Here is a 12001-nt window from a genome sequence, read left to right as displayed (position 1 = left end):
AGCTGTAAATAACTTAATTATGCATGTCAGGGGGAGGAGAAGTCATGTGTAAAATTGCACAAATCAGAGTCAGTACTTATCTTGTGAGCAAGTTGTAAGATAGGATTCATACACATTCAGGTAATGAGCAGACAAGACTAGCCCATTGTGCTCCTACACATTCTTAGATATAACTAAGTTATAGGAAGTGCTTCAGTTACAGTCTGAGGGCTTTTCCTGAGGCCTGTGCTGTTGTAGCACAAATCTGTAAATCTAGACCAATGACAGAACAGATAAGTCTGGGAGTTTTTTCATACCACTTGGCATAGACATGTTTTGGATTCCTGTCATGGATTACTCAGTGTCTCTTGTTCTAAATACTGACTTCAGATCAATCTTTAAAATGCAACACGCATGGACTTGTAGGAGAGTAGACATAAACAGTCCATGGAATGTCAAGAAATCGTGTAGTTGAATAAAAATCTACCCTCTGCCCACATTGGCTACCTATAACTAATTTTATAGCAATTAACTCAGTGCATCAACATCAGACTGCAAATACATACAATACATGTGAAGACTGGTGAACACAAGTGACTCTCTGTGCTTATTTTTTAGTTTAGTCAGTGTGATAAGAAAAAAAAAAGTTTTTTCTGTTTGCAGGCATATCATGACTGAACTAATTGAAACAGAAAGGCTGTATGTTGAGGAGCTGCAAAGCATCATGGAGGTATAGTATTTCAAGTGACTGAGATCTTTGTATCCATTTTACATGGTTGTGGCTTATTTGCATCCAAAAAGCTGCCGACCTGAACTGCTTACTTGGAATTGCACCTGTTTTACATCTTGAGAACAAAGCTACTACAGTAAACAGTCCTTAAATCTTCTAATCATCTCCCAGAATTGTTATAGAATTTTAAAAAGTTCTTTAACTGTTAAAGGATCATTCTAGGTAGACACAGTTTACCTATTGTTTTCATACACATTGGATCTAGACTGACATTCTCTCAGTTTCCTGCCACTGCAAAAGTAGTGCAAAGAAAATGTAAAGAAAAAGCAATGCAGAAGTGACTACACCCTTGTACAATGCTGTGGTATGTAATGCAGTAAATGTAATTTGTTTCTCAATCAAAAAAGGAGCAGTGCAAAAGTATTTTTTTAGTGTATTTGTTTTTTTTATACTGATGTCTCTGAAGTGAGACTGACTGATTTTTACATTTCGCTGTTGTTTCTTTATTATTTCATTTTTTGAACCTCCCTCTCACCCTGATTCCCAGGGTTATTTTGCAGAGCTGAATAACTCTGAGCTTAGCCACCTCATGCCACCATCACTGGAGAACAAAAGAGATGTGCTGTTTGGAAACCTGCCGGAGATATATGAATTTCACAACAAGTAGGTGGAATTTACTTTATTTTGCCATTGGCCTCGACATATACACAACTATAACTTGGAAACACTGATGTCAGCAAAGATATATCACAGAAAACTGTGATATATGAACAACTCCTCTTTTAAAGGATTACCAGATGACTGGTAATGTGCCTTCTCTTAAAGTATCTTTTGCCTGGAGAAACATATTTCACTTGATGGCAAATGTGCATCATTCAAATAGCTGTCAGTTTGTACTATTAAATGATATACCGGTTGCACTCAGGTAATCCTGTAATTTTAAACCAAAAGCTCTCCCTAAAGAATTTCTAAAAAACTGGACTAACAGGAAGTCAAAGCATGCACTGCACACAAACCACACCTCCCCATTGCTTCTTGTTAAGGCAATCATGTGTGGTTCATATCAGTATATGTATCTCTGTGAATTTATTTAAATATCAAAACCTGAGAAAATGTGTAAAATGTATTTAAAAACAGAATACACTAATTTGCAAATCTCATGTTTTACTGACAGTAGAAAACAGAAAACATATCAAATGCTGAGAGATTTTATTATTTCATGAATTCAATGGTAGTACGACATCTCTTAACAGATCACTTTGATGATTAGTTAGATTTACCAACTTAACTAAGATCTAATTAAAAGACTAAAGTAACTAGACCTAAAGATTATGTAATTTGCATACACCTAATTAGTTTTAAGTAATTGGGATGCAATGTGTATTGTTTTCTTACTTTGTTTTCATGTATTTTCTGCAGGACATTTCTCATGGAGCTGGAGAACTGTGCAGAGAAACCAGAGCTGGTTGGAACCTGTTTTCTGAAAAGAGTGGGTATTTAGAAATACCCGCAAGTACCTGTAAAAGGGTTTATATTAGTACTTCCTTTACGTTAGTGGTTACTTTTTTCTCCATGGCTATAACAGTGCACTTTTAACAGTACAAGGAATAACATGATATATTTTGCTCTTACTTTAAATGCACCCACACCAGGGACACTTGAATACTTTTCCTGCCATATCTGAGAAACTAATGACATAATGGAAAAAATATGTCTCTCACTAGCAATATTTGTTGTTCTTTAATGTGAAAAAAAATGTCCAGCCAACAATTCACACATTGACAGAGCAAACATTTGTTCCAGTTTCCAAGTATCAACTCCTCAGTCCAGTGAACCAAATGCTGCTTTGAAATATGAGAAAAGGTACCCGAAGGATCTGAGGACAGGAACTAATGAAACCTTTAAGGTTTTGCAGGTGAAACTGAAAATAGACACCCTCCAGAATCAGGTGTCTGGAAAATGAATTCCTTGCCAGGACCTCAGGTTGTAAACCTTAAACGTCTTTAAGGCTGAGACGTGGCATGGAGATAGCCATTTTTTTTTTTTTTTTACAAAAGAAGTTAAAGGTCGAGACTTGACAATTCTTCAAAAATAGGCAGATAAAGAGTAATGAGATCTTCATTAAAGGTCTGCGGGCTAACAGGCAAGGAGTCTGATTACTGGCGCAAATTCGCACTTCACTGGGCATGTAGAGAAAGTAAGGAGAAGCAGATTTTTGTCACAGATGATCTATTCATGGGCTGAGACTTAACAACAATATAGAGCAATGATAGTTATTCAAAGCCATAATCTTTTGTCATCTAGTTATCATTAGACAGGTAAAACCAGACCTTCCATTCTTTGAAACAGGGAGATCTGATACTGTGAATCGAATTTGTTCATGCTTAGCATTGACATACTTATTGTGTTGTCTTTGGTTTGTGTGAAATCCATCAACAGAGACTTAAGAAAACACACAAAGCTGTAAGTTTTTATGTTAAAAAACTATTTACATAATAGCGAGAAGTTACTGCACACATAATCTAATTTCCCAAGTCGGGGAGGAGCCAAGTCTTTAACTTACAGATTTGAAGTTCTAAAAGTACTAATACACAGAGACTTCAGGTGAGCCATTTATCATAGATCTATCATAAGTCTAGTTTTTTAGTTGGAACCTTTTTCTCCAGGTTTTAAAGTCCAATACTTTGTATTGTTGTACGGTTGTTTTTATTCAGATAACATGCGAAATTACAAAGATGTTCACTCTATTTTTGCACAACAAATTTGTTGTCTCGATTCATATCCTAGAGGGTTCCTTTAATATTCATATAAATTCATAGAAAGGTGGCAAACTTTTAAAACTAAAGATTGAATTGAACAGAAACTGAGAAACCAAATAGCCTTCCCTCTTCTCACTTGGACATGTGTTTGTGCTCTCAGAAAGAAGAGCTTCAGGTGTATGAAAAGTATTGTCAGAATAAACCACGCTCTGAAATCCTCTGGAGGCAGTGTGGGGACAGCCTGTTTTTTCAGGTAAAACACACACATACGCACACACACACACACACACACACACACACACACACACACACACACACACACACACACACACACACACACACACAATTTCAGGTGACTACAACTGTTAGTTGATTTCTACAACTTCTTCTTAACCTAATCTGAGATGGTAGCTAACTTTACAAATCTGTTAAAAAACTAGGCCGAACCCTGAAGTTGTTTCACTGAACCCTCAGTAATGCTTCATGCTACTGGCCTCTGAGAAAGACTTTAGAGCACAGCACCTACAATGTTGGTGTTCTGTTTGGTGACTTAACCTCACAATGCAGCTGTAACAGGTTAGAGTTCGATGAGGCTTCACGTGCCACTTCTTGATCAACAACATTTGGTTTGTGAGAACAGGAATGCCAGAAGAAGCTGGATCACAAACTGTCTCTGGATGCCTACCTGCTGAAGCCTGTCCAGAGGATCACCAAATACCAACTCATGCTGAAGGTGTGTTATGTGGTTATAAGATGTAATTTAAAAGGAACTAACCAATTAGTTCAGTACATTAATGTTATTTTTTATTCTTTGTATTTATTTGGCTAGTTATCATGCTTCTAATAGATATCCAGTCTCTATTTACCATGAATAATTTAATTTAAAAGATAATTAAACAACTAAGTATTTGATTTTTCTTCTTTTTTTGGTCAGCCTAACCAAAAAAAAACATTTTTACTTTTTATAAAATATAACAGAAGCAAGAATATGAAAAACCTTTTATTAGTCACTTACATTTCATCCTGAACCTAAAGAAAAGCCTTCATCACCACTGAAGCTTGCTAAGTCATTGATTTCATTTATTTTAAGTAAAAAAAAAAAAAATTCCCATTGAGTCAATTGTTGGTGAGAATGGAAAATAAATAAAGAAAAAGAAACCTGTGACACAACCAGAGTGATGGTTTATTCAATACTAGAGGAACTGTTCCTGGAAAATGAGCTGATATCCACAACGTGATAGCCCTGTTATCTCAGTCTGTGTTTATTATTAATTCTGCCTTTCACCTGCATCTTCTCTCCTCCCCTTCTCCTCTCCTCCTCTTTGGGACTTTAGAAATATTGATATCCAGTCAATTCAGTCCAAATAATTATACTATTCGCATAACCCAAGAAATGATATGAACTGTTATATTTATGGCAAGAAATTTGCCATTTTCTTAAACAAATGTTGGGTGAAATATTAGCCATGTTCAATGTAGCAATGTGGAACTGTTGTAGCATTTCGAATAATCTGATGGCTTTTTCATTGGGCCATTGGCATGTCCTGATAAGAGGGAGATATAAGAATCGACCCTATAAGTAATAATAATAATAACAATAACAATAATGATAATAATAATAATAATAATAATGATGATAATAATAATAATAATAATAATAATAATAATAATAATAATAATAATAATAATGATAATAATAATAATAATAATGATGATAATAATAATAATAATAATAATAATAATAATAATGATAAGTGCATGTGATTTTTGTTCCACGTCACTGTTAGACAGTAGGGTTATATTTCTGATATGGACTGACAAAAGAAGGCGGTCCTAAAGATAGGGAATTTGTCATTAACTATGATTCTACATCAAGATTGACATAAAGTTTATTTGCTCCTCTGTTCTTCTCTTTCTTTGGTTTGTATTTTGTGCCCTTGATCTTTCTAAACCACTTCCACTTTCCCGTCTAACAGGAGATGTTAAAATGCAGTAACGGTGAGGGGATGGCTGAGTTGGAGGAGGCTTTAGCCACCATGCTGGACATCATTAAGTCTGTCAATGACTCCATGCACCAGATAGCAATCACTGGCTTTGAGGTCAGTGTACAGTAGTCATCATCATCATCATTAAAGTTCTGAATGATTTACACTGTGAAAACGAACTTGAGTTAGAGGGCTGTTATTCCACTCTCGTTACTCAGCCTCTAATTCACCGTGTGATGTCAACTGACTTGACTTTCTTCACTTTAGAGCAATCAGATTACTATAACTTGTCACCTTCCCGTTGTGGTACAGTCATGTGAAAAAGTGATCTAATGGAAAGTGTTTGCTTTCTGAAATATTTTAGTGAGCAAAATTGGAATCCTCTTTGTCATAGAGCCTATTGATGAACAGGAAACACTGAAACACGTGTTCCAGAATGTGGATGATGGACTTTTTCTAAAAGTGTTTTCCTATGTTTTCTTTCCTATGTTTTTGGGCTTGCTGTGCCATTTGAAAGACTTTTTATCCCTGCCAAGAGCGTAGTTCAAGAAACCTGGAAAAACATGTACATCATAAGATGGATCTATTTAGTTATGCAGTAGTACATGTTTTTGTGATTAAAGTCAGTATCATGTAAACCATTTATTCCCATTAAAACAACAACAAACAATGTCTGTTGCTTACATTTTTAAAAGTCACTGGTCACACCATAAATTCAGTGTTAAAACCTGAATCAAATATGTTTAATCAGCAGATTTTTCTGTTTTTTTCACACTACTAATGCTATTCTTTTCTATTACAAGTTTAGCACTGAATGTACCTAACTAGGGATAAAGTAAAAAGAGTTTTTGGGCAAGTCTCAACAGCTTTTGCACACCCGGGCCCTATTTCAGGAAGCCGGTTTAGTGCAAACTCTGAGTAAGTATACCCTGAGTTAACGAAAACTCTGGTTTTTGGTTTCACAAAGCGAGTTTAGATTAATTCTGAGTGAGTTACTATGACGACACACTCCGTGAAGCTAACCTGCCCCCTAGCAGGTTTACTTCAACTAACCCTGACCTTCTCCGCCTCTTTGTCGGAAACCTGACTGTAGGAAGTGTCAGACATGGCGTGCTCCTTCCTTGAAGAGCCAGTAGATGTTGAAGCCCAAATTCTCCGCAGAGCTCTCCGCCGGGAGAGAGTGATTAGAGCGCGTTTGGACATTTTATCATTTCCTGATGATTTTCTGTGTGAACGTTACCGTTTCTCAGCACAATCTATAATTTATTTGGATAACATCCTCAGGCCTAATATTGCTCATGTGACACATCGCGGACATCCTCTCAGTTCTGTACATATTATTTGTATTGCACTTCGGTTTTTTGCAAACGGGAGCTTTCTGTATAATATTGGTGACGCTGAGCACGTTTCCAAGGCTACCGTCTGTCGGGCAGTCAGGAATGTTACAGTTGCACTGAAACGTCTCCTGTACTCGTTTGTGGTGTTCCCCGGTCATAGACCCACAAGATTTATCAAAGAGGGATGCCACAAAATTGCAGGTATCAGGATGAACAAAACTTAATTCATGATGTGGTGATATTTGAACTACTACTTAAATTTTACATTTATTTTCATGGTTCCCAGGCGTGATTGGCTGTATAGATGGCACTCACATTCCAATCATTGCTCCTTCAGTAAATGAAGGAGACTATGTGAACAGGAAGTCTTTCCACAGCATTAATGTACAGGTACATAGTTCCCTGTAGCATTTCAAACTAACAAATTATTCCATTATAGTAATGGATGCTAATTTGTGTTCTCTGCACTGTGAAGATCATATGTGGAAGCCAACTGCTCAGCCTCTGTGAGTGGTGGTGGTGGAGGACCCCCACCTGTTTTTCGGGCCTCCGCTTTTTTTCTGTTGGCTATAACGGGTCACATTTGAGCATACAGAGTAAGCAAATATGTACTTGTAATGTGCTCAGATAATTTCAATAAGTGCTTACAGAAAGAAAAGTAATGTAGCCTCTAACTGCAATTGGTTTACATCGGACAAACAGACCAAGCACTATGGCTCATAATACAATTACACCTTACCTGTTTGGACTATATTTTTATATTTCATTTTTACTTGCTGCCAGGAACGTTTGGGGCCTGTTGGGTTGCACCTGCGCTCACATCACATCACACCACAAAATAAAATGTATGAAATAAAAAATAAAATAAAATAAAATAACGTGTTAAATGGGTGGAAATCCCTAGATCAATGTTTAAAGTAACACTCACGCATTGACTCTGTCGGCTATGTTTTGCCATGCATGCTCCCTTTGTTTTGCAGCTGTGGCTGTGTTACTTTTTTTCCGCAAAATTTGCATGTTATCAGCATATGCTGCCATCAGAATTTCGGCCTCAAGCGCTGTGAAATACATTGACCGCGCCTTCTTTCCCTCCGTCTCCATGGTGACTCGCTTAATCTGTGCTCCACTAATCAGGGCTTTATGTATCCTCGTGCGCGCGTTTAACTTGGGGTTAAAGCAACTCCGCGTTGATTGAACTAATTGTTATCAGCCTTTCTGAAACCGAATATTCTGAGTTGGACAGTTCGGGGTTACTCAACCCTGAGTATCGTTTTTCACTCTGAGTTTTCTAAACCGGCTTCCTGGAATAGGGCCCAGGTTTTCAAAATTTAGGTTTAGAATAACTCTTCAAGTTTTAGCAGGTTTAATGGGAATCTTTTGTGACCTGCCATATTCAGGTCTCCTCATAGATGATATCTGGGCTAAGATGTTTGCTCTGGCAAACATCCAAATTCCTTCTTCCCTTAAATGAGTTGTGATTGACTGGGTGTGGGTGGGGTTACATATCACTGGGGGTATCTTACCAGCGCCAGCATGTGCATTCAGATCATTGTTAACACATGGAAGTGTTGTACTGTTCATACAAAAAGTATGCTTAAATAATGAGCTTTTGTTACCAACTTTTTGTGCCATAACTGAACTGAAGCTGTATTAAAACATTTACTACTGCGAATAGTTATGCCCCCCCCCACCACCACCACCACCACCACAAAAAAAAATGTGTTTCACAGATCTGACAGTCTTTTGATGTTTGCAGGGAAATCTGAGTGAACTGGGGAAGCTGCTGATGCAGGGATCCTTCAATGTGTGGACTGACCACAAGAAAGGCCACAGCAAAGTAAATTCCCACACTCCTGTTTTACCAGTGTTGAATATTGCCCTATGGATGTCCTGTCGTTTACCTTAACATTAGTTAGTCGCAATGAACAAGTCTGGATACTTTACATTCATTAAGATGCAAGAAAAATAAATACATCCTTCTTAGCTTTACATATTTCAGAGTGAAATAAAAGCAAATAGGAGACCAGTCTGAGATTACCTGACTGGTTGTCGAGTGGTTGCTGGAGACTGCTGATTGTTGCCAGTGGAAAACAGTTGCAAAGAGGGTGCTGCTGTGAACAATTTTATGCTGCCAACTAGGGATGGGTATCGAAAACCGGTTCTTGTTGAGACCCGGTTCTCACTGTTTCAATTCCTTGGAATTGTTTGCCATTTTTGCAAACGATTCCCTTATCGATTCCAGTCGCCCCGAATGACGTCACCACGTTGCTGAGCGTCATTTACCTGGCAGGAAACACGGCGCCTAAGCGGCTCAAACGCTCAAAAGTTTGGTTATACTTTACGAGAACGGATGACAACAGGGCAACTTGCAATACTTGCAAAGTAGATATTTCATTTAAGGGAGGAAACACTACGAATATGCAAAAGCATTTGCTCACAAAACACGCGATAACCTTAAATGAATGTTGTGTTTTTAATTCCGCTCCGGACTCGTGAATCTCAACCCAGCAGCAGCGGTAACGTTTGCACTTCCTCTCCCGTTAATGCGGCAGGTAAATAATCAACTAACAGTGCATTTTATGTTAGCGCGATCTGCCTTATTACAAACCTGCCATTACTGTGCATTTAGGTGACCATGTTGAGAGAGACAGACAGAGTCTGGCTGGCTCAGATGCTGGCAGTTCTCGCTGCAGTCTACCGGTAGCGTCTCCTTTCAGGCCAGGATAGACGAATGTCACCGAGCAGTGACTAAGTTTGTGGTCAAAGGCTTGCACCCATTTGCCACAGCAGATGCCCCGATTTTTGGTAAGTGAATGTGTTTAATTGTAGGCAGGGACATTACTGGATATTCTTGTGTAATTGCTGCAGAATAATTTATGTTATACTTTGTTATTGCAACAGAAGAATATTTATTTTATTATTTTACATTTACAATTTTTTTCCGGGGACCCTGTGACACCCCATTAAAGAGCCGTAGGCTGGATCTCTTAAGAGCTCACTGCTGGGTTTGTAAGGCCATGTTACTCCTAAATTTCTATCTTGTTTAAAGAGAAGATGTAAAACAAAGTTCTAAGCTAATCGACCTTAGTGTTCTCCTTTTTAAAAAAGAATCGATAAGAGAATCGATAAAGAATTGAATCGTTAAACATAATCGAAAATGGAATCGGAATCGTGAAAATCTTATCAATACCCATCCCTACTGCCAGCAACTACCAGTCACTTATGGAACACATTTTTCCATCACAAGCAGAGGTTGCCAGATGATTGCTGACAGGTCTCTAGGCTTAATTAATCTGCAGCTACAGTTTACCTTTCATAAACAAGGCTGTGTATGGCCTTTACTGCAGAACCTCGATCACTTTTTTTTTTCTTTTCAGAGGAAACAGGAGCTCTATAATTTGATGTGTCAAATTATGACAATCACTCTAAAACACTTTGTGGAAACCGGATCAGTTGTGTCCAAAGCACAACCAAACCATAAGCAAGCGCATCTAGAGAAGATCATCACGCTTTCTTGATGAGAAATGGCAAGGCACCTCTATCATTGATACAGAAATTGCTAAATAAGGAATGCAAGAGCACAGCCAGCAGGAGGCCAAAACTCAGGGCTAAACCATGCCAGCATTTCATAGCGAATCATTGGAAAAAAGGACGAGCGTATTTAAGATGAAGAACATGTATTTCATTTCCTCTTTTTCAACATAAAGAACCATCATAGCATTCAAGTTTGTCCTTGGAAGCATTATAATGCAATACTGTTTTGCAGTTTATGTTATCAGTTGATGATTAATAACCGAGACACAATGGAAGCGAAGCTAAAGTGGCTCGGAGTGATGCAGTCATTAATATTTACATCTATAGCTAAATACAAACCCATCCCAAGTGCCTTTGATACTTTGTGTGTTCAGCTCATATTGTTCTGCTCCAGTCAGTGAATTTCTGGTTGAGTCTCATTTCCATTTTTTTTTATAGCTCTGCTGTGGTTGCCAAATCTGTTGTGACCGGCTATTCAGTTTTATTTATGTAGCACCAGTTCACAAACCAGCCATCTCAAAGCACTTTATATTGCGGAGTAAAGACCCTATAATAGTACAGCAGCTGGAATCCAAACAATCAGATGATCCCCTATGATCAAGCATGATTGAGGGTTTGAGGAACTACCTTTCAACAGGAAGTGTCCTCTGGCAGGACCAATGTAAGGGGCAGCCATTTGCTTCAACTGCCCGGGGGCTACAGCGAAGAGTACCAGAAAAGACAGGCATACGTTTCAGTAGTTTTTTATACACATTTTTACCAACAACATCAAACCATATGCAAGCACATCTAGATATTTGATCAAGCTCTGTTGATGAGAGATAGCAAGGAAACTCTATTGATATAGAACATACCAGCATTTCATAGCAAAAGAATGAAAGAAAGGGTACGTGGCAAAGAAGAGCATATTTAAACTGAAGGACATGAATTTCATTGCCTCTTTTTCAACTTAAACAGGCAGCACAGCATTCAGGTTTGTCCTTGGAAGCATTATAGCGCAGTGCTGTTCTGCTGTTTATGTTATCAGTTGATGATTAATAACCAAGACACAATGGAAACAAAACGTAAACAGCTTAGAGTGATGCAGTCATTAACATTTATATGTATAGCTAAATACAAACCCATCCCATGTGCCTTTGATGTATTCAGGTTTGTTCGAACATTTTTTTGTTTGCTTAAATAATAACAATATGAGTGATGCTACAGGGTCATCTGTCATGGGTCTTTGTTGACATTTAATTTCTGAATGTTACACAGTTATTTACGCATGTGATAAGTGACAGATTACCTGCTCTTAGGTGAAGGACCTGGCGAGGTTTAAGCCTATGCAGAGGCATCTCTTTCTGTATGATAAGATGCTGCTGTTCTGTAAGAAACGAGAGGAGACCACTGATGGACATGAAAAGACCCCGTCCTACAGCTTCAAACACTCACTCAAGGTCAGATAACGATGGGGATGTGTGTGGGTTAAGTGTGCATAGCCTGCACTTTGTTTGAATGAATAAGCCTTTATTTGTCACCTGCAGTTGCCTGCAGCGAAATTAGACATCAAACACCTTCTCATTTAAAGCTGATTTAAATGATATATTGGGATCTATTGAACTCTACTAGATTAGAGTTCAATAGGTCCCAATAGTTGTTATTTATCCACTACTGGGGCATTTTTATTTATTTATT

The 12001-nt window shown here is 38.0% G+C and overlaps 1 protein-coding gene across 4 annotated transcripts in view; it reads left to right on the top strand.

The window, feature by feature from the left end:
* Positions 1 to 12001, top strand: part of mcf2l2 (MCF.2 cell line derived transforming sequence-like 2) — a 115579-nt gene that overhangs the window by 61499 nt on the left and 42079 nt on the right. For all 4 annotated transcript variants that reach the window (XM_082524374.1, XM_082524375.1, XM_082524377.1 and 1 more), the window contains exons 16-23: positions 643 to 709; positions 1257 to 1372; positions 2129 to 2198; positions 3629 to 3721; positions 4109 to 4201; positions 5445 to 5567; positions 8547 to 8627; positions 11623 to 11763. In XM_082524374.1, the coding sequence (XP_082380500.1) occupies positions 643 to 709; positions 1257 to 1372; positions 2129 to 2198; positions 3629 to 3721; positions 4109 to 4201; positions 5445 to 5567; positions 8547 to 8627; positions 11623 to 11763 (784 nt within the window). The remainder of the gene's footprint in view (positions 1 to 642; positions 710 to 1256; positions 1373 to 2128; positions 2199 to 3628; positions 3722 to 4108; positions 4202 to 5444; positions 5568 to 8546; positions 8628 to 11622; positions 11764 to 12001) is intronic.

This window comes from Aulonocara stuartgranti (genome assembly GCF_965226115.1).
Source record: "Aulonocara stuartgranti genome assembly, chromosome: 23".
NCBI classification, from domain to species: domain Eukaryota; kingdom Metazoa; phylum Chordata; class Actinopteri; order Cichliformes; family Cichlidae; genus Aulonocara; species Aulonocara stuartgranti.
The sequence above is the reverse complement of the archived record's forward strand: the minus strand, read 5'-3'. Positions and strand labels throughout refer to the sequence as shown.